General features: G+C 39.0%; 1 protein-coding gene across 1 annotated transcript in view; it reads left to right on the forward strand.

The window, feature by feature from the left end:
- The window catches only part of LOC132238582 (sodium channel protein type 3 subunit alpha), a 113,337-nt gene that overhangs the window by 43,730 nt on the left and 46,474 nt on the right, over positions 1-23,133 (forward strand). The window contains exons 7-14 of the mRNA XM_059704241.1: positions 404-495; positions 1,480-1,752; positions 1,955-2,018; positions 4,053-4,194; positions 4,894-5,100; positions 13,541-13,831; positions 20,306-20,650; positions 21,667-21,799. Of these exons, the coding sequence (XP_059560224.1) occupies positions 404-495; positions 1,480-1,752; positions 1,955-2,018; positions 4,053-4,194; positions 4,894-5,100; positions 13,541-13,831; positions 20,306-20,650; positions 21,667-21,799 (1,547 nt within the window). The remainder of the gene's footprint in view (positions 1-403; positions 496-1,479; positions 1,753-1,954; positions 2,019-4,052; positions 4,195-4,893; positions 5,101-13,540; positions 13,832-20,305; positions 20,651-21,666; positions 21,800-23,133) is intronic.

Here is a 23,133-nt window from a genome sequence, read left to right on the forward strand (position 1 = left end):
TTATTAATCAAATTAACTACATGCTCCATATATGTTGAGAATACATATTAGAATACATATTACAAGGTATATTTATCTGGTAAATGAGCTAAAAATGGTATTACTTTCATGTCATACAGTCTTCCACTTCATCAAAATGAAGTTATTCATTGACTATAATTTAATACCACCAACTGTACTTTGGTTCATTTTGCAAACACCTTTGTTTACATTAGTGAAAATTATACTGAAATAAAGCAACACAATTTTAATCCATAGAAGCAGCTTTTATCATATAGCACCTTGAACTCTATAACAATTCTACTTGTTTAACTCAAGGACTTAATATGTCAAACCTAGCTTGCATTCTTTATTTAATATAAACTTTGCCAAAACTATCAGTAACTCGGATTTTATTCTACAGGTATATAACAGAATTTGTAAACCTAGGCAATGTTTCAGCTCTTCGAACTTTCAGAGTCTTGAGAGCTTTGAAAACGATTTCTGTAATTCCAGGTAAGAAGAAACTGGTGTATGGTGATAGGACCCTTATATCTTCAACTATTCTTGTGCATTGCTGTGTTTTGTGTGAACTCCCTATTGCAGATATGTGACAGAGCTTGTGGACCTGGGTAATGTTTCAGCGTTGAGAACATTCAGATTTCTCCAAGGGTTAAAAACAATTTCAGTCATTCCAGGTGAGAGCTGGGTTAAACACTGAGGCTGTCTGAATATACGGTAATAATAGTGAAGTTGAAATCACACTTACAGCATTAGCCCAGTTGCTTATTATTCTTATTACCTCTGAGAATGCTGATTTTTCAATGCATCCCAGTTCCTAGAATTTTAAAAATCATATGCTTATTTATGAAATCAGCCTTTGAGTTTAATAGAAAATTGCATGAGATGTCTATTAAAATACTACTTTTGCTCTCTTCCTTTATTTTTTTCTTTGCATTTATAATGTAAAGTTTTCTCTTTAACAGCCTTAAAATAGCTTTGCTACCATGGCTTTACTAACTGATTTGGATTTTACCATTCACTGCAGATCTATTTCAATAAGATATCTTTTTTAAGAGAAAATATTATTAAACAGTGTGCACATGGCTGTTTTTATCATTTTAAAATTCTTTTCCCCTCTAAATCATTACTAGTTGGAAGCTAGTATAAAGAATGGCTTGGAGGGAAATAGCCTCATGAAACACAAAATGAGAAATGAAAAATAATTGGATCTGTGTCTTTTCATGTTGGTGGCAGCATGTAAAGACACACACACACACACACACACACACACACACACACACAACTTCCTGCCTAGACATTTACACTTTCATTTTTAACCTCCAGAAAGTACATTGTTCACAAATGAAATCTGCTCGTCATCCATTTCTCAAACCATCTGGCTGTCCACAAAGCTGGGATTGAGAATGTGTGTGACTATTAAGGGGACGTGTGGGTATGGCACTCTTCCTCAGGTGGCCTAGCACTCTCTCTTCTCAGGCCTGAAGACCATCGTGGGGGCCCTGATCCAGTCGGTGAAGAAGCTCTCGGACGTCATGATCCTGACGGTGTTCTGTCTGAGCGTGTTTGCGCTGATCGGGCTGCAGCTCTTCATGGGCAACCTGCGGAATAAATGCTTGCAGTGGCCCCCAAGCGATTCTGCTTTTGAAAGCAACACCACTTCCTTCTTTAATGGCACGATGGATTCAAACGGGACATTTGTTAATGTAACAATGAGCACATTTAACTGGAAGGATTACATTGAAGATGACAGTAAGAAACTGCTACGTTGCTAACCTTTGCTCTTGCTGAACGAATTTTCAATAAATAGTTGAGGCTGTGGGTGTGAAGCTACCTTTGTAAATATACTTTATCGGTGTCCATTTTGGAAACAACTGAGCTAGTCAAACTCTCATTTTTCTTAATGTCAATAGGACTGACATGAACTAAACTAGTTTATTTTTCATATTAACAGGTCACTTTTATGTTTTGGATGAACATGAAGATCCTTTACTCTGTGGAAATGGCTCAGATGCAGGGTAAGGAACAATATTTTTTAAAGATATAGAGCACTTGGGGAAAAAGCAGGGAAGAAAAAAACATAAGGATAGCATCACATGCATACAATAAAGGGTGGCGCTGCCTACCCAGGAAGTACCTTCTCTGTCTTACTGGATTGCTATCAGCTCTAAACTCATAGGCACTAACGCCATCCCTTTGGGCGAAGATCTCTGCAAAGTTTCACAATTAAGATGCACTTGTACTATTGCTCCAAAGTGCGAATGTCCATAGTCCGTCCTTCCTGTAAATGCTTCAGAGCCATTGAGGAAATACAGGGAAGGAAACACAAGATGGGAGGCTGTGGGTGAAGATGTGCAGTTGGATAAGTTTTGATGTGGCAGGAAAGGATCCAGAATAGAGCATGGTCTTCAGGGTGCAAGCCCAGTTGGGAAACAGCTTTGAGAGAATTCATAATCTTGAAATAACATGAAGCCCTGTGTGTAATGAAGCCAAGAGGCAGATGAATGTCCAGGGCATGTTCAAGTCTGAGTTTGTATATTAACAGTTCTTTTTGGTCACATTCTACAGTAACAGATGCTGCAATATCTTAGCCATCCTGCTAGTCTCTCACACCCAACATATTTTTGAAAGAATATTGTAAATTAATTTTAAATCAGAATAGAGAGTAAATTTTTTAGAATCCAAGAGATAGCAATAGTAAGTGACTCTTAGATCACAGAACTTACAGAACATATTTCGAGTCATCCTAGAAAACTGAAAACTGGTTTAGCCATGAAAGTCTAAGTGAGCTAGTAAAAACATATACCGATCTTAGAGATGGAGTTTAGGGGAGATTTTTTTTTCCTGATAGTTTTCCCAACCTTTGCTGTTAGACTGTAGTAAATAAGAGCATAACTTCTACAGTTCATATATGCCTACATTCAAATTCTAGCTCCACCATTTATAAACTCTTTGCCCTTGGAAAAGTGTCCTAAGCTCTTTCTAGCTGAGTTTACTTATTTCTAAAATGGGGAGAGTGATATCACCTCTCTTTTATGATGGTTATGGTGATTAATTACTAGCATCTGGTCCATCATAAGCATTTATTGCATGTTACCTATTATTTTTTATTATTATTTTTAATGTAAAAGATTAGATAAGATTTTGGATAAGGTTGGTTAATGCCTACTTTATTCTTATTAAATAATAGCAATCACTTCCTTTTATTGAGTACATGCTATGGGTTGGTTCATTTATTTACTAAAATTGATAACTGCTATATTGTTAAATGTCAAATAAAATTCTTAATGAAGTATGGACTTTGGTTAATAATAATGTATCAATATTTATTTAAATGTACCAGAAGATGTTAATAATATGCAAAAGCTGGGTATGGGACATATGGGAAGTCTCTTACACTCTGCAAATTTTCTATAAATCTAAAATTGTTCTAAAATATAAATTTTATCTTAGAAAATTCTACCAGCGTGGTTGACAAATAAGCTCATTAAGTTGAGCTTAATTAACCTTTGGTTGTTTTCTGACTTTTTATTGTTTTATTATTTATTTATTTAAAAATGTTTTTTATTGATTTCAGAGAGGAAGTGAGAGGGAGAGAGAGATAAAAACATCAATGATGACAGAGAAGCATTGATTGGCTGCCTCCTGCACACCCCCTACTGGGATTGAGCCCACAACCAGGGCATGTTCCTGACCTGGAATTGAACCATGACCTTCTGGTTCATAGGTCAATGCTCAACCACTGAGCCATGCCAGCCAGGCTTATTTTTAATTATTGACCCTTCCCACTTTGTAAAGAGCAGGATATTGATGGTGACAGAGACAAAAGTGTGTGATTGTTGCCCCTCTGCCATTCTGTCTATAAACCTGACTTTTTGAACCTAAATTTTCTATTGGTTTCCCTAATAAATTTCATCTGATAAGAGTTTCACTGTGAGCAATTATCTGAAATGTTCTAGAAATGAAAGGCAAGAAAATTAATCACAGACAACAATGTTGATTGAGATTGCAGTAATTGCCATACTGACCTTAGCTCCATTTCTCTCTTACAGCCAATGCCCAGAGGGATACATCTGTGTGAAGGCTGGTCGAAACCCCAACTATGGCTACACAAGCTTTGACACCTTTAGCTGGGCTTTCTTGTCTCTATTTCGACTGATGACTCAAGATTACTGGGAAAACCTTTACCAATTGGTAAGTGTTTTCGTCCATTTGGCCTGTCATAACAAAATACCACACCTGGGTAGCTTACAAATAATAGAAATTTATTTCTTACAGTTCTAGAGTCTAGGAAGTGCAAAATCAAGACACCAGCATGGTCTCACCTTGGCCAGAGCCTTCTTTCTGGTTCAGAACTTATCACCTTATCACTGTGTCATCACCTGGTGTAAGGAGCGAGGGAGCTCTCTGGAAGCTCTTTTTATAAGGCACTAATCTCATTCATGAGGGCTCCAACTCAGGATCTAAGCACCTCCCAAATGTCCCACCTTCTAATACCATCACACTGGGCATTAGGATTTCAACATATGAATTCTGGGGGCATTTAGGCCATCACAGTGATGTTAAATTAACATGCCTAGAATTTAATTTTATGAACATACATGAAATGAAAAATGTGGATACTTGTTTATAACACTCTGGAATACAGAGGAAGGTCCTGTTTAAAGTCAGGGTGTTGAGGACCTCAATTGTTCATTCAGTTAGTACATATATATTGCGAGTTTCTTGCATGAAAGGCATTAAGGGTGGCTTTCATGGAGGGTGCCTTTCAGACGAGGTTAAAATACATTGGATGCTAAAAAGCATTCACCTTCTGGTTATCTAAGTATGGTAATCAGGTATTTATTGACATGATATGAAATACTCATGAAATTATTCCTCCCCCCCCCCCAGACATTACGTGCTGCTGGAAAAACATATATGATATTTTTTGTCCTGGTGATTTTTCTGGGCTCTTTTTACTTGGTGAATTTGATCCTGGCTGTGGTGGCCATGGCCTATGAAGAACAGAATCAGGCCACCTTGGAAGAAGCAGAGCAGAAAGAGGCTGAATTTCAGCAGATGCTCGAACAGCTTAAAAAGCAACAGGAAGAAGCTCAGGTACTGAGGGATAAACAAAGCTTTATTATTATTATTAAAATTTTAAGTAGAAATATTTCTGCCAAATTGGAACTGGGTTTTCATTTGGTATACAGGCATTCTCATTCGAAAAGAGAAATACAAAATTGTTGCTGAAGTTGGGAAGTGAAAGAAACTTTTTAGATATATATAAGAAAATTAGCTGGTGGTAGAAAATACATTTGGGATGAGGTTAACTACTATACAATTGTCTCAAGAAAGCCGAGAGGGAATCTGATTGTCAGTTTAATGTGAAAAACAGACATCACTGATATTTCCAACCACTGTATTTTACTACTTATCATATTTGAGGTTTTATTCTGAAGTTAAGTAGTCTAAAATGTTAAGAAGAAAACTTTACGTATACCCACTCCTAACCATTCTTTTGGGTTTCTGTAGCACAAAAGGTGTTTCCTGCAGCTCCTCTCATGATATCAGCAAGGCATCTTCTATTAGATTCTAACTTTAAATTCTCATTAATATTATGGCCTATTTGGGCTAGAGGCATGTTAAATGGGCACTTAAGTCTTGAGGATAAGAGAAAGGATAACAGCGTTTTATTAAAAGGAAAATGTAAGTTGAAAGGTAAATATCATGGAAAGCTATAGTGAGATCTAATTCATGTCAGCGTTACAGTGCCTCAAATACATCTGCCAACATTGGGTGTGGTAGGGCTTATTATCCGTTATATTAAGTAACTCATTGCTGTTTTGTTTTGAATTTTCTTAATGACTAATGATGTTGAGTGTCTTTTCATGTCCTTGCTCTCTATATGTACAGCTTCTATTGAGAAATGGATGTTCAAATCTTTTGCCATTATATTAACTGAGCGGTTTCTTTTCTTATTAAGTTTTGAGTAGTTTTTATATATTCTAGGAATAAGTCAGTCCTTTATAACATGTATGCTTTGCAAATATTTTTCCCAGTCTGTAACTTGTCTTTTCATTCTCCTAATAGTATTTATTTAAATAAAAGTTTTTAATTTTTATAAATTAATTTATCAAACTTTTTTGTTTGTGCTTTTGGTGTTGAATCTAATTTTTTTTTTTTTTTTGTCAAACTAGCATTATGAAGATTTTCTCCTATTTTTTTCTTCTACAAGTTTTATATTTAGATCAATGTTATTTTTTTGTGTGTAAAATGTGTTTTATGGGTTGATATTGTTTTATATATAGACTAGAGGCCCGGTGCACAAAAATTTGTGCATTTGGAGAAGGGGGGTGTCCCTCAGCCCGGCCTGTGCCCTCTCGCAGTCTGGAACCCCTTGGGAGATAAGGACCTGCTGGCTTAGGCCCGCTCCCGGGTGGCAGAGGGCAGGCCCAATCCCTAGGTGCAGCCCCTGGTCGGGCTCAGAGCAGGGCTGACTGGGGAGTTGGGGCGCCGCCCCTGTCATGCACAGAGCAGGGCAGATCGGGAGGTTGCGATGCCACCCTCAGTCACACTCAGGGTAGGGCTGATTGGGGAGTTGGGGCACTGCCCCCTGTCACACTCAAGGCAGGGTCGATGGGGAGGTTGCAGCCCCACCCCCTGTCATGCACAGAGCAGGGCCAATCAGGGGGTTGGGGAGCTCCCCCCTGTCACTCACAGAGCAGGGCCCATCAGGGGGGTTGGGGCTCCATACCCTGTCACGCACAGAGCAGGGTCGATCAGGGGGTTGGGGAGCTCCCCCCCTGTCACTCACAGAGTAGGGCCGATAGGGGAGTTGGGGCACCGCCCCCTGTCACATTCAAGGCAGGGCTGATGGGGAGGTTATGGCTCTACCCCATCACACACAGAGCAGGACCCGTTTGGGGGGGGGGGTTGGGGTGCCACAACCTGTCACACACAGAGCAGGGCCGATCAGGGGGTTGGGTCACCGCAGCCTGTCACACACAGAGCCGCAGGGCAATCAGGGGGTTGGGGGGCTCCCCCATATCAGGCACAGAGTAGGGCTGATCAGGGGGTTGGGGCGCCTTCCCCTGTCATGCTGATCCCGGTGCCGGGAGGCCTAGCGGCTCCGCTGATCCTAGTGCTGGGAGGCATATTACCCTTTTACTATATAGGACAGAGGCCTGGTGTATGGGTGGGGGCTGGCTGGTTTGCACTGAAGGGTGTCCTGGATCAGGGTGGGGGTTCCCACTGGGGTGCCTGGCCAGTCTGGGTGAGGAGCTGAGGGCTGTTTTCAGGCTGGTGGGTGACTGAAGCTCCAAACCGCTCCTTTTTTTCTTTTCTTTTTTTAAATTCTGGGCCAGCTTTAGCTCTGGATCCAGCTCTGAGGCCTCTGCTGCTGAAAGCAGGTATCTGGTTTGTTTGGGTTCTATAATTGAGACACTGTATCAACTCCAGCTCTGAGATCCCGGCCGGCCAGCTAAAGCGGGTTTCTGGGGTTTTGTTTAGCTTCTATATTTGTTACAATGTTTCAAACTGCAAGCTCAGAGGCCGGCAAGGCAGGCGGGGAATGTTGGAGTCCTCTGTCACTGAAGCAAGCAAGCTTCATGTTCGCTTCCAGCTGCCTGGCTGCCGGTCGCCATCTTGCCTGGCAGTTAATTTGCATATCACCCTAATTAGCCAATGGGAAGGGTAGCGGTTGTACACTAATTACCATGGTTCTCTTTTATTAGATAGGACTAGTAGCTCAGTGCATGAAATTCGTGCACTGGGGTGTGTGTGGGGGGAATGGGCCCCTCAGTCTGGCCTTCACCCTCTCCAATCTGAGACCCCACAGGGAATGTCCAACTACCTGTTTGTGCCCACACTTTTAACAGATAACAGCTCCATTGTTGTTTCTTTCTTATGCTTAAAACCATTGGAATTAGTAGGTATTTGAAGTGTGTATACATTTTGGGGGGACACCTTGTATATCTCTAGTCAGCAGTGAAAGAAACCAACAGCATATTTGGAACCCCCAGACAAGGAACCTCGCTCACTCCCCACATGTCTCCCCACTTCACTTTCCACCTTCGTGGGCAGCGGGAGAATCAACGTTTTTTCTCATTAATTTGGAAAAGCACGTCCTGTCACCCGCTGCCCGGCAGGAGTGCGCTAGGCCCCAAGCAAGCAAGGCTCAGTCAGGGCAGCCTTTGCTCATGGGTGCTGGCACCCAAAGTGCACATTCCTCCTCTATAGTCGCCCCGACTATCCCACTGTTTCACTGTGAGGACAGAATTCCTCTCCACCTCTGGGTTCTTGATCTTGAACACTGACCAAAGGCACCTCAGTGAGGGCCGCCCGCGCCCACCAGGTGTGTCTATATGCACCTGCTCCTGCCTTAGTACCTGCCTTAACCCCCTAGAGGTGATCTCGTAGCTGCACTGGCCTCCGTGGGGACAGGGCATCACCACTCCGCCCTTCCACTGTCATCTCACAGGCGCCCACCCTCAGCACTCAGAACACCCAGACACTCTCCAAAGGACGTGAGCGCATCAGAGGGGATGTGTGCACATCCTGTGGGGGTGTTAGGCATGCTGGGTTGATGGAAGTGTGGTGGGGAGGCGGGGGGAACTTGTGCATGCCTTCGTTTGCAACTGTTGCAGGCGCGGGAGGGTGACAGTGTGCTGGGGGATGTTCGCATGCCAGGGGGGGATGTGCACACCAGAGGCCTCTGGCTTTGCAGATCCACAAACCCCCATGGTGCAGCCAGGAGGATGTCAGTCTGGCCTGCCATGGTGGCTGTCCCTGCGACCCTGCACCTTCTGGGCCAGGAGGCGGATCTTGCGCAGTCACTGCTGTGCGCTGATGGCCTGCAGGCGCTACTTGCCTGCTGCAGCCCACCTTCAGTATGCAAATTTGCCACCATCTTGTTGCTTCAGGGTGGGGGTCCCCACTGGGGTGCCTTGCCAGCCTGGATGAGGGGCTGAGGGCCGTTTTGAGGCTGGCGGGCTACTGAAGCTCCCCTCTCCTTTTTTTCTTTTTTTTTTTTATTCTGGGATTTATTTTCCTTCTATGTCTGTCACTGGAGCTGAGAGCCAACTTTAGCTCTGAGGCTCAGCTCCAGTTTGAGGCCTCGGCTGCTGAAAAGTAGGAATCTAGAGTTTGTTTGGGTTCTATAATTGCAACATTGTTTTGGTCCTGCTTGCTCTAGCTGTGACGGCTGAAAGCAGGTTTCTGGGGTTTGTTTAGGCACTATAATTGCAACATAGTTGCTTAGAGTGCAGCTCAGAGGCCAGCAGTGGCAGGCGGGGAACCTTGGCTTCCTCCTTCACTGGAGCAAGGAAGCCTCCTGTTTGCTTCAGCTGCCTGGCTGCCGGCCGCCATCTTGGTTGGCAGTTAATTTGCATATCGCCCTGATTAGCCAATGGGAAGCGTGTCAGAGGTACGGTTAATTACCATGTTTGTCTATTATTAGATAGGATAGATATCTAATTATTCCAGTACTATTTACTGAACAAAATATTCTTCCTCCTCTAATTGCCTTTGAACCTTTGTCAAAAATCAGTTCTCCATATGTGAGTGAGTCTATTTCTGAATTCTATTCTGTTAAATTGATTTATTTGTCTGTCTTTGCACCAATACCACACTCTTAATTACTGTAGCTGGTTAATAAGTCGTACAATCAGATAGGGATAATTCTCCAACTTTATTTTTATCTTTTTCAAATCTGTTTTGACTATTCTAGGTCCTTTGTAGTTTCATTTGAGCTTTAGAATCATCTTGTTTATTTTGGCTTGGATAGTTTCTATTGCTATGTCTTGATCATCTTTTCCCCTTCAGTGTCATATCTTCTATTAATCCCATTCAGGGTATTTTCCATCTCAGACATTACAGTTTTCATCTCTGAAAGCTCAATCTGCATCTCTTTTATATCTCCCTTGTTTCTAATATTTTGAACATATATAATACAGTTGTAATAACTGTTTAAAGTCCTTATCTAGTAATTCTAACATCTATGATGTATATGGTTTTAATTAATTATTTTCTTCATGAATGGCCATTTACTCCTGTGTGTGTTTTGTTTTGTTGGTTGTTGTTTTTTGTGTGGTTTTTTTTTTTTTTTTTACATTGCCGAAAATCTTCAGTTGAATTACAGACACTGTTCATTTTACCTTTTTGTTGCTCAATATTTTTGTATTTCTATAAAAATTATTGATCCTTTTTGGGAGTCATAGTTACATTACTTATAAACAACTTGATCCTTTTACATCTTCAAAACTTTGAGATTCGTTAGGTAGAATTAGGGCAGCACTTAGTTTAGGTTTAATTATTCCCTACTGTTAATTATTCCCTACTGTTTAGTGAAAATCCTTCTGAATACTCTACCCAGTGGCTCATTCATTCAGTCTTCAAAACCATTATTACATGCATTCTGTCCATTTTATTGATTATTTCAGGAAGGAGAGTAAATATGATCCCTGTTACTATTTCTTGGCCAGAAATAGAAGTGCAAAAAATCTCTTGTACATAGTGACTTTTTGATATATAGGGATTCTTTTTTTTTTTTTTTTTCAGATAGATGGCTCCAGATATTTGAAACTTTATTTGACAGTATATCCTTGGAATTTGTAGTTTCAAAATTGAAGTTTTTAATAATACTTAGTTACTTTGAAGATGCACAGAATATAATATTAGATCTTTATTTTAGGCTTTGTGTGTGTGTGTGTGTGTGTGTGTGTGTGTGTGTGTGTGTGTGTGAGAGAGAGAGAGAGAGAGAGAGAGAGAGAGAGAGAGAGAGAGAGGAGAGAGAGAGAGAGAGAAAGATGGGGATTTAGCAATGAATTGGTTAGTTGGTTACCCAGTTCAACCATATATTTAGAACTTGCTGATCATGGGGATCAAGCCCACAACCTGGGCATGTGCCCTGACCAGGAATCGAACCGGCGACTTCTTGATGCATGGGACAGCGCTCAGCCAACTGAGCACACTGGCCAGGACAGTGTCTTGTAGTTTTGAGTAGGGTTTTAAAATTGGATTTTATGTTTAAAATGCAGTATAATCACTGGCAGTCATGTTGTTTTATATTTGAAAGACACAGATACTGAGTTACAGAGCCTATTTTGAATCACACAGATATTTTAAAAGAAGAAAACGTTATACTCTTGTAATTATTAAGGACTTATTAATTATTTGCTATAAGAGAAATTCAGCAAGCCATTTTCAAATAAACAGGACATTGGCCATGTCACAGAGCTAGGTATAAACAGGTACACAGACATGAGAGGTGACAGGAAACATCTGCCTTTGAGGGATCATCAAATCACTGGAAGTGGAACAAATGACAGATTTGAGTTGGTGAATGACACAGAAAATGTGTTGTGTCGGGAGGTTACCATTGTTGCCTTAGAAATCTGTTTTGGTTTTGAGTTATTTGCCAACTGTTACCCAGAATAGGTAGGGAAATCATGTCTTATGCAAAACAAATTACGGAAGTGATTTAAATGAACACGAGTTTCAGGATTATGGCAAAGGACTATTACCACCACTTCCTTTGTTTCTAACAACAAGTGAGACAATAAATGATTAGCACTGTGTGTTGCATGTTTCTGTCTATTCAAAGCGGAAAGGTGCATTAAGGACTTTATTTGGATAAAGAGGAATACATGTATATTCCATTCTTTCAATGGTATGTATTATGTATATTCTGCGTATCAGGCATAATCAACTATATTTAACTTGCTACAGAAACGTGCTTCTTTTTTTCATTTATTTTACAAATATTTATATTTAACATATTCATATTTTAAAATATCTCATAATATTTCTCATCTTTCATCATTGATAATGTTAGAAGTAATACTGATGACCAAGAATTCAATAAAAGTCTGGCTATCTGACTATATGCAATTCTACAAATACCCAAATTCTGAATTAATGTTTCATCTGATTGCTAGGCATTGTCTTTTACCAAATTTTAGACCTGGGTTTCTATAATTAATATAGTATTCAATATTAACAAATATCTGTCTTACATTTTATCTGTTGCTTAGCTCAACACAAGTATTTAGTACCATATGTAGTACCAGGGATTCCATCACTGGAATCATGTTAGTCCTAGAGAATTTGTATTTCTCTATATATGGTATATTTTAAGTTGAGATGAGATTCAGAATGGAAGCTACTTATGAGAGTTTGCTTTTTCCTGGGAAGGAGGAAACATAAAGCACAACATGATGTCAAAGCATTATAACTTTTATCTTCATTCTTTCCTAAAATACATTTCTGTTATACATTCTGACAGTCTTCTATGAGATCTGGAAAAGTCAAAGCTAAGTATGCCTTATTCTTCCCCCAGCCCCACATCAGTGTCCAAAAAAAACTGACAACATTATGCCTTTTTTCATCTTTATTTACTAAATAGTAACTGAGCCCCCGTTTTTTTATGTCAGGTGATATACTAGGCAATGCGCACCAAAACATGAGAAAAGTCCTGTCTAACTTACAGTCTAGTGGAAAAGATAGAACAAAATGGTAGATAACTTAGAGTTATTTATACTTAGGAATGACATATGTACAGAGTTGAACCAGTATCCTCATAATGTAATCATTTCCACTTCCTTGATGATGTTTAAAAACAGGAATATACTTAATGAGAACTCAGCTTTGATATGCACTATATTGCTGTTTCATATCCTCTCTAGTCATGTTTATATCACTTCCAGTCTAAAAATACTATTCATATAAATAAAAATACAAAATGTTTGCCATACTTTATTTTAGAGCTGGCTGTGTTTCTTTAGCATGTACGGAAATTTGAAATGCTTAACTATGTACTTAGTGCTAAAATATGGAAAAATATTGAAAAATTATCATAAATCCTTATTGACTGATATGTTAGCATGTGTTATTATTCATTATAATAATTTATAACATTGAACAATTTAAAATTAAAAGTTCTATGCAGTAAATTAATCATTGATCTCTGGGATTAACATGACCCTAAAGATGTGAACTATAGTAATAAATGTAATTCAAATGAAGTAAGAGGATAAACTAGCCAATACATTCCCACAACTTCTATCCAGAGGTAAACAGTAAACACTTTAAATGCTTTGAGTTCACACAAACACACAAATATTTTGTCCTAGATTCAGAAAGAAAAAAAAAATGCCACGCAGTTGTTTACAATCACATGTTTCAGAAGAAACACACTTATGAATGGAGTTGGAATAGTAACCAGACCAGCAACCAGGAAAAGAAACATTTGCTTTTAAAATGTAGAAGATATTTTTTAAGAGAATAACTGTCTCCTGAAATGAAGCTCATCTCCACAGAGTTGGCACATCTTTTCAGGAGAGGTGCCAAACAGGACTTTTCTTGCCCTAATGCATATTGCTTTATGGTATGTAAAACTGTGTCATTAGTAATGGAACTCTTGTCGTGAAAGCACAACGAAATGACCAGAAGACATCATGTTCACATATAGTTAATAGCCCTAAGTGGCAACATTTGTACCACTGAACTGTTTTCAAAGTCGTATGTTCTAACCAGTGCCTCGCTCCGTTTTAAACAGGCAGTGGCAGCAGCATCAGCTGCTTCAAGAGATTTTAGTGGAATCGGTGGCCTGGGAGAGCTCTTGGAAAGTTCCTCAGAAGCCTCAAAGTTAAGCTCCAAAAATGCTAAGGAGTGGAGGAACAGAAGGAAGAAGAGAAGACAGAGGGAGCATCTTGAAGGAAACAACAAAGGCGAGGGAGACAGGTTTCCCAAATCTGAATCTGAAGACAGTGTCAAGAGAAGAAGCTTCCTTTATTCCATGGATGGAAACCGCCTGACTAGTGACAAGAAATTCTACTCCCCTCATCAGGTATGGCTTAGCTTTCTACCAAGTGCTCCAATTTACTTTGTCATTGCGGTTGCTTGTTAATTGTTGTGTTTTGTTTTATATATCTGATTTAAATGAAAGGCGGGTAACTAATATTTACTATAGTTATTTATATTTGTATTATAAATTACTTTTAAACAAGACTTTTATTAAACCACTAGTGGCCCAGTGCATGAATTCGTGCACATTGAAAGGAAATTAATTAGAAGAAATATTTTAATATTGGTATTCGCCCTTTCCCTATAATGATAGATCAAAACACATGCGTGCGATTGGCACCAGTGAGAGCTTTATATGTATTGTGCCTGCATGAGTCAATGTAGCCTTTTATACATATAGAATAAACTTGCTTAATTAGCCCTACTTTCTGATTTAGCTAAACTTTTTCCAGCCCAGTGAAGCACCCCAACTTCTCTTTCAGGTAATTGTCAGCAACACAGCAGTAAATATCAACATGAAGCAGATTATTATAGATCACGCAGGGAGAACAAAGGGTAAAATATTTAACTGTAGCAGTGTTTGACTATATTCTGTGCAGTGAGAAAACCTGAAGTTGTTTTCAAGGTCCACCATTTCTTACTTCTTTTCAATTGGATCAAGTTTCTAAACTTTCTAAATCTCTGTTTTCCGGCTAATGAAAAGAAAATAGGATTCTACCGACTCTCCTATTTACCTGCTCCAGGACTTCTGTGAGGATCAAATGAGATGAGGCATGAAAAACATTCGGTTACAGTGTGAAATGTTGCTACCTAGCTATGAAGCAAGTCATGTTCCTGGGCTGAAGAAACTGTAAGGAGGCTAGTCACTAGGGAGAGGAAGCTGGGCATTACTATGTGATGTCATTACCCAGTGCCCACAGCCACCGTTTCTGGGCTGGGCTGGGCTGTGGGCCGCATTTTGCGCCATGGGGTCTTGGCAGCGTCAGCTGCGGTTTGGTGGGTTGTCGCTCTGGGGTGGTGGCAGGGCCTGTGTCTTACTTGGGGGAAGCCGAGTGTTGCTTTGTGGGCGCCAGGTCCACGGTGCCATTTCTCTATAAATAGCAAGTGCGTATCATGGAAGCTCCTGTGTTGAGCATCTGCTGCCTGGTGGTCAGTGTGCATCATAGCGACTGGTCAGACAGTGGGAAGGATACTTCACACATTAGCCTTTTATATAGATTAACTTTTAACTTAAGGTAATCAGCTTTAAATGTTGCATTATTTTGAGACCATGTTTCTTCATCTGCTTTTTTTTTTTGAGGGGAGTTGCTGTGGGGAATAAAACCTCTCTATCATACTTTTCAGGGAGATAGTTTTGCAATCCTTTTCTTACCTTTTCCTTTCTGAGACCTCAGATGAATTTATCTTCTTCACATCTGGGTTTCTGCCTTTATTATCTGTGGTTCTGATTGCAACATATGTTCTGAATCTTGAAAAAAAATGTCTCTGGACTTGGCCTTTATCTTCTGATTAGAGGCCCAGTACATAAAAATTCATGCACTGGAGGGGGTGTCCCTCAGCCCGGCCTGCCCCCTCTCACAGACTGGGAGTCCTCAGGGGTGGGAGGTGACTCGGCGATCAGGGGAAGGCAATGCCCCCATCACACCTTTGCTGCTGCCACTGCTGGCAGCACAAGCCTCAGCCGGCCCTGATTACCTGAGCCTTGGGCGGCCCTGGGCGGCTGGGCAGCTGACAACCAAGGCTTGCCTGTGCCTCGGGCTGGCCCTGGGCAGCTGGGCAGCAGCCATCCAAGGCTTGCCTGTGCCTTGGGCCGGCCCTGGGCGGCTGGGGGGCTGAGGGAACTGGGGGACTCCGAAGGCAGGTGTGTGGCAAGGCCGGGCCCCGGAGGGGCTAAGGGGACTGGGCACCACCATCTTGTGGCTGTGGGCTCTGCCATCTTTGAGGGCGGGGCATTCGATTAGCATATTCCCTCTTTATTGGCTGTGGGTGCCACTCTTTTTGTAATAACATGAGGGTCAATTAGCATATTTCCTCTTTATAAGATAGGATAGGAGAACTGTACTGCTGTGAGTCTCCATTATCCTGATCTGGTGTCATGCTATAATTCATTAGAATGAAATTATGACCTAATTGCTCTTGAAGAGAACTAAAGATGGTCTATTTTTGTTCTGATTTAATGCCAACTAATCAATTCTTTAGCATATGTCAAGTCAGAGAGAAAAATCATTTTAACTTTCTGTCTGTCAATAAGTATTATCTGTTACATAATGTAAAGAATAAATAGTTATGAAATTGGTGATTAAGTACCTATGACTTTGAACACTGGTTCCATTAAGTGCTCATGTACAATGAATTATTAACTCTTCTAATAATATTAATCTGGGTCATAATTATACCCTAAAGGTAATATTTTGAGGAACACTCTACATAATTAAAATTAAGTTAGAGCAAAATATATATATATATCAACCGAGGGCTATATGTCCTTCTTATAAAGAACAAACTTCTTATAAAACTTCTTTAAAAAGTGGAATAAGTACAAAATTCATTGTTTAGTTCTTGGTTGGGAGCAAAAGGCATATACAAGTTATCAATGGGTATTTAATTTATAATTTACATTTAATGTGAATAAAAATTAACTCTGTTAATAATTTATAGCTTGACTTTTCATATTCGGACAAAATAGTTATGTACACACAAAAAGTTATAAGATGAACACTGTTTCCTACAGATAATGCTGATATCAAGAGATCCAACAGCTATCTGGCATAATAAAAATATAAAGTATGATAGTACATCAGTATAACACTTTTGAGTTTAACTTGAACCTCTATAGAACCAGATTCTTTTTTGGCTTAAACTATCATCTCTGATATAGTTTAGCATTATTAAGATTAGTAGAAGTTGTTAGGATTAGTAGTATTTGACACCACAGCTTAATGATTGATGTTACAAAGCCTGTGTTCATATTTCAACTCCAAATTAGTTCTGTGACCATGGTCGAGTCACTTTTACTTTGTAAAATGGGGTGATAATGTCTACCTTAAACAGTTGTGTGTAATTAAACAATATGGAATACCTATGTGACAAATAGTAAAGATCTTATTAAGTTAAAAATAGGTAAAATGAATTCTAAATGAGAAACTAGAAATTTGCGTAGTTTCAATTACTCATAAATGTATATGCATAGTAGCAACATTTACATGAACATATCTACGTGTTTTTGAAAATCAGCATTTGTCCACCATTGTTTCATCATGGTGCTCAAAAAAAAAAACTTGTGGATTAGTTCATTTGTCCAATCAACAAATATTTATTAATAACCTACTGTGTGGCAGAAACACTTCTAGATACTGAAAATATCTCACTGAACAAAAGCAATACAATTCACTGACCTCAGGGAACTTTATATTCAAGGAGGAGACAGACAATAATAAGTTATAGACTGTCTTAGAAGGTGATAAGTGCTATAGGAATAAATAAAGTTGAAAAGGGGAATCAGGATCACTAACTGGAGATAAACATTTTAAATAGGGTTGGTCTGGAAAACCTCACTGTAAAAGAGACACTTAGCAAACATTTAGAGATGCCAAGCGAAGAAGCTACCTCACGGAAGAGCAAATGTAAGTCAGCTCTTCCAGAAAGTGTAAGTCGGTCCCCTGTGCGGTAGTGTGCCTGGGATGCCCAACAGGCAGCTGAGGAGCCATGGAGGGGCCTAGCAGAGGGAAATTAGCTGACAGCCAGAGTTAAACTCCCTGCACCGTCTCCCACCTTGACTTTTACAAAACCACTTGAGTCCAGCCCTGCATTGTGTTTTACAGACCTGGCTTCTTCTATTCTCCCTTCTGTTGTCGAAAATTAAGAAAAAGAGTTCAGATTTACCTTCTGGGCCAAGGTAACATAAAACCCTGGGATGGACGTTTGGGCATGCCTGAGGCAAAGAAAGAGGATCTTTCGCTCCTAGAGCACAAAAGCTTGTTTTCCCTGGAGAAAGGCCTGGCGCAGCTGTGGGCATTCCCTGCACTCTGCTGCATCTTTTAGTGTGTTATTTTTGGTTCCTTTTCTCTGAATACTATTTTTGTCATCGCCTTTTTCAGTCTCCATTGCCTTGAAAGCTGTGCTCACACCCATTATTATACTTTCTGAAGAGTGAATAGAAGTTTCAAATAAACTCAAAGATCTGGACCGCCTTTGAAAACACCCTGACATGAAAACATGCAAATTAAAGGCATGTACAGGATACATTATGAATGTTCCACATACTCCCAACCTTTGCATACAGAATTTCAGTTTCCCAAGATAGCCTCTGAACATGAGTATATTAAGATGATTACACTGACCCGTCCTAGGGATTAATGTAAGAGTGTAGAGTGAGGACCACCTGCACAGAACCACCTGGTGAATATTCAGATTCCAGAGTCCGACCCTCTCTCACTGAATCCAAATTCCAGAAGGCAAGGACCTAAAAATCCACACTAAAGTTTCAAAAACCAGTCTGGACATCACCAAGGTACTGATCATTTAAATTGAATCCGAGGAGATTTAAAACATTAACATTCTTTATAATGAGGGGCTGAATTACTTTCTCCTTAATGCCTAATTTCTTGATCAGTTTGAAGAGTGGAAACCTGCCTAAGTGCTGTCCATAGTGAGTGACAAACCTGCTGCACAAACGTGTGTCATGCAGGCACAGCCGCAGGTTGGACAAATAGGCAGTTGGTATTTCCTGTGGCGATCCTAGCCAAATCCAAAGCAACGGCACCTTTTTATTTTATTTATCTTATTTTAATATATTTTTATTTATTCAGAGAGGAAGGGAGAGGGAGAGAGAAATAGAAACACCACTGATGAGAGAGAACCATTGATGGGATGCCTCCTGCACTCTCACACTTGGGACTGAGCTCGCAACCCGGACATGTGCCCTGACCAGGAATTGAACCGTGACCTCTTGGTTCAATAATCGATGCTCAATCACTGATCTATGCCGGCCGGGCCAATGGCATCTTTTTAAATGCATAGTATCTTCTCAGAGCATCCCCGCTATAAAGGGCAACAAAGATTATCCTAGTGCTTTGCCGTCTGGGAAAAGTCATAAAAATAAAGCTATGAATGAGGCCTAAGAAAATCAGCATTACCTAATTAGGCAGAGGGACCAAAATATATTTGATGGAGTTTGCCTTTCCAATGTTTTTCCCCACTAAAATTTTATTTGATTTTACACTGAAGCTTGGGGAAAGAAAGGGAAGATCCGGGCAGATTTATGCTGACATATGACTATGTATGCACATGTGTCTGTATGTGCAAATACATTATTACCCTGGCTATGCAGAGAGATAGGAGAGGTCATGAGAGATGAACTGGAGAGTGGGGGGAGAGGGAGCAACAGGGAGTGCCACAGTCAGTGAGAAAGGGAGTAAACAAAGGTTCTGCAGACTGAATAAAGATGTCTTTGAAAACTACCATCAAGGCTAGAATAAACGTAGAAGTATTCGGTGCTGCGAGTTTAAAATCTATCCAAAAAGTGAAAGAAGAGACTTCATACTAAATCCTCATTTTCCTGTACCAGGAACTATTAACTTGATTTATTTGCGAACATCTGTAATGTTCAAAATGGTTTTGGATCATCCAGTTCCTTTTAATAAAATTAAAGTGAGATCAGAAGGATAAGCTGTGTTTTATATCACCCTCTTTAGCAAAGTCAAGTATATATATCTTGCTTTTTAAAGCACTTAGTGTTAAATGTTAAATAAGAAAATGATTTATAAAGCAGTTTAGAAATACTCTCTGTTGTCATTACTCTGATATATATTCTCCCAAATAGCGTGAATCATGATTAGCCATTTGGGAAACTGCTAGCAAATTTGGCATACAGCATCATAGATTAACTTGATGACTTTCATTCCCAGGGGGATAGAGACAAACAGGTCTGGAAAAAGAATATTTTCCTGTCAGAATCCAAAAGAAATGAATGAAGAGAAAATAGTTTTGTTTTTTAAACCATTATAACCAGAAGTAAAATATTTTCTACAAATATTTGAAATCTGAGCCAACAGTCTCACTTGAGCCATAACTTATTTTCCAAGTTGTAGGTCCTTTCAGATCATAGTATTTGGCAGAGAAAGCAACCTACTACTTGTTTAACTATCACTCCCACCAAAACAGACAAAAAACCCACTTGTCCTCTTCAACATGAAGTTCCAGCCCTATAACATTGTGATTAAAAAATACACCTCACAGTACTAGATGAAGATTAAATGAAATGGTCGTGGACTTAATAACTTGCAAATCAAGATTCTCAGTAAAGAAATGAACACTTTATACTTAAATTTGCATTGTGATCTATAATAAAAATATCAAAACATGTGTGTTCTCTATAAATTTGATGATCTGTGTTTAAGAGCAAGACTATTCTTCACCCAAAAGGAAATAGATTCTGCAATATTGGGACTTTTATTAAATAATTGTGTGTGTGCCCCCCCCCGCACCCCCATTCCTTTCTTCCTTGCTCTCTCCTCAGTCTCTGCTAAGTATCCGTGGCTCCCTGTTTTCCCCACGACGCAACAGCAAAACAAGTATTTTCAGCTTCAGAGGTCGGGCCAAGGATGTCGGTTCTGAAAATGACTTTGCTGATGATGAGCACAGTACATTTGAAGACAGCGAGAGCAGGAGAGACTCACTGTTTGTGCCCCACAGACATGGAGAGCGACGCAACAGTAACGTTAGTCAGGCCAGTATGTCATCCAGGATGGTGCCAGGGCTTCCAGCAAATGGGAAGATGCACAGCACTGTGGATTGCAATGGTGTGGTTTCCTTGGTGGGTGGACCATCAGCTTTAACCTCACCTACTGGACAACTGCCAGAGGTGATAATAGATAATAAGTTAGCTTCTACTGACATTATATACCAATTTGAAATAGTCAAGGCCTAGTAATGAAATAATACATTACTTTTAAGGACTGTCATTTTGGAAGCAGTCCAGAAATATTATGTATTATTCACTGAATGCAAAACAACAAACTTTTTAGAATCAATTGAATTGTATGGGACCATAGCTTTCAAATGCTTGAAGTTAAAAGAGCCCAGTTTTTAGAATCTGGGATGAAATAATATCTGCAAATTCAGAAGACCTGCCAACACAAAATAATGAGCACTTTAACAACCAAATCATTATTATAGATATATGATCACCCAGAATTTTTCATATTCTGGAAATTTCATATATTTAAAATTAAATATTATAGTGAGCAATATAGGTAATGGGCAGCTTTTACACAACTGTCAATATCACAGTGACTCAAATATTTTTGTATCTATTAAAATGGCTCTAAAATATTATTTCTTATAAAATGGCATATAGAAATAATTAAGAAAATCTCAGGAAAGCACACACATTTCATTGTACATCTGTGTTTGTGCATGAAAAAATTGGCCCATATATGTCAATATTGTCAATATAGCCTCAAGTAAAATAACTTACCCTTGGGACTATCTAATCCTAATCCTATTATTTATTGGGAGGGAAGATTGATCTGATTATAAGTTATTGAAATAAGCAGAAAAACAATTTGAATGTGAACAAGATGAAACAATATTTGACATTAGCATGCTTATGAAAATTTCCCTGAAAAATCCAGCAGGTTCTGCAATATAATTGCCCTATACAATTGCATTCTAACTGGTGAATTCTTGGTAAAGGCTATCACCTAAGGTAATTTTTTAAAAAAACTGTTTATAACTTAAGAACAAATTTAATATTTTATTACTTGAAAATTGTGACTTGGAAAAATTGCATGTAGCACGGTTTTCCAAAAAAATACTATGTGGTGTTGTATTAGTCATTGAAAAGGGTGGTTTGAGCCATCAGTATTTGGTTTGCAGGGCACCACCACTGAAACAGAAGTCAGGAAGAGGAGGCTAAGTTCTTACCAGATTTCAATGGAAATGCTAGAGGATTCCTCTGGAAGGCAGAGAGCCATGAGCATAGCCAGCATCCTGACCAACACAATGGAGGGTAAGAAGCAGGCCATGAGGCAGGCCGCTTTCTATAATCATATGCTTTGTGGAACCGAGGTCTTCTCTTTAAATTACCACAGTTAATTACCCAGGATCAGAACTACATATTAGACCAAAGTAGATGATATATGAACATATTACGTTCCCATTGGTTATAGAAACTAATATTGTTCTTATTTCTTTTTTACTTTGGTCCTTAACATCTCTGCAGAGTGACATTTCCCCGCTTGATACTATATCAGTGATTATTTACCCTGATATTACATTATCCTTAAGCAATTAGAGGAAACGCTTCCCCTTTTAAGTGTTGGTATGAAGAAGCACAAAGAAACGTCTCTTTCAACCTTTAACCTGTTTTCCAGGCAAGGAGGTGGTAATGGGGTTCAGAGAAGCATCTGAGTGAGTTGAACAAATCAAAACGTGTGCTCCACTTCAGCAAGGGCCCTAAAGATCTCCCCCATCTCCCACATTCCCAGAAACCATTTCATCCTCTCAAAGGAGAGCTGACACAATGCTTACTAATTTTGAGACAGTGGAATGGGCAGTAATTATTAATCCTTTATTCGTTCATTAAATGAGTCATCACTTCTTGAAGTTTAGAAGGCTATTTAATTAGCACTGCAGTGTATGTTGTTACATAAGTCATACCTTACATATGTTCTTTAGAAAGCATCAGTTACATTTTGTTTCTTCTTCTACTAGTGTATTGGATATCTAAGCAGTCACATCATTATTTTTTAACAGGCTTCACCCATTAAAATTACTAGTAATTTTTTATATAGGAGGCTAAACTGCTGAAACATATAAAGAAATATGAATAACAGAAGTAGATTTGGGTTTCAATCTATACTAAATATATATATATATATATATATATATATATATATATATATATATATATACTATATTCTCATTGTGTGCAAGATCAGTGCTGTTGTGGAAACAGAGGAAAGAATAAGTCACATGTATTGATAAAGATCCCATCTTTAAACGGTGTTTTTAAAAAGGTAATTTCAAATTAAACAATAATTCTTTGATACATTTAATATACCTACAAAGCTGATACAAAAACTTGTTTTGATGAGAGAATATAGCAATTTAATCAACTATTACCTAAGTTATTAGTTAATGAAGTTAGTTTGAAGCAAAATATTAAATTCAAAGTGTTTATTTTTTTGTATTTAATTAAAGGATAAATAAAGTCTATTTCATGACATTCTTAATGAACATTTTATGAAAATATTTAATGGGATTGTCTTCTCAAGTATGTTAAGCTGTTGTATCAACTTCTATTCCCCAAGTAGAAATGTCCATTTTATAAAATAATGTATA

Source organism: Myotis daubentonii, chromosome 7, assembly GCF_963259705.1.
Source record: "Myotis daubentonii chromosome 7, mMyoDau2.1, whole genome shotgun sequence".
In the NCBI taxonomy this organism is placed as follows: Eukaryota; Metazoa; Chordata; class Mammalia; order Chiroptera; family Vespertilionidae; genus Myotis; species Myotis daubentonii.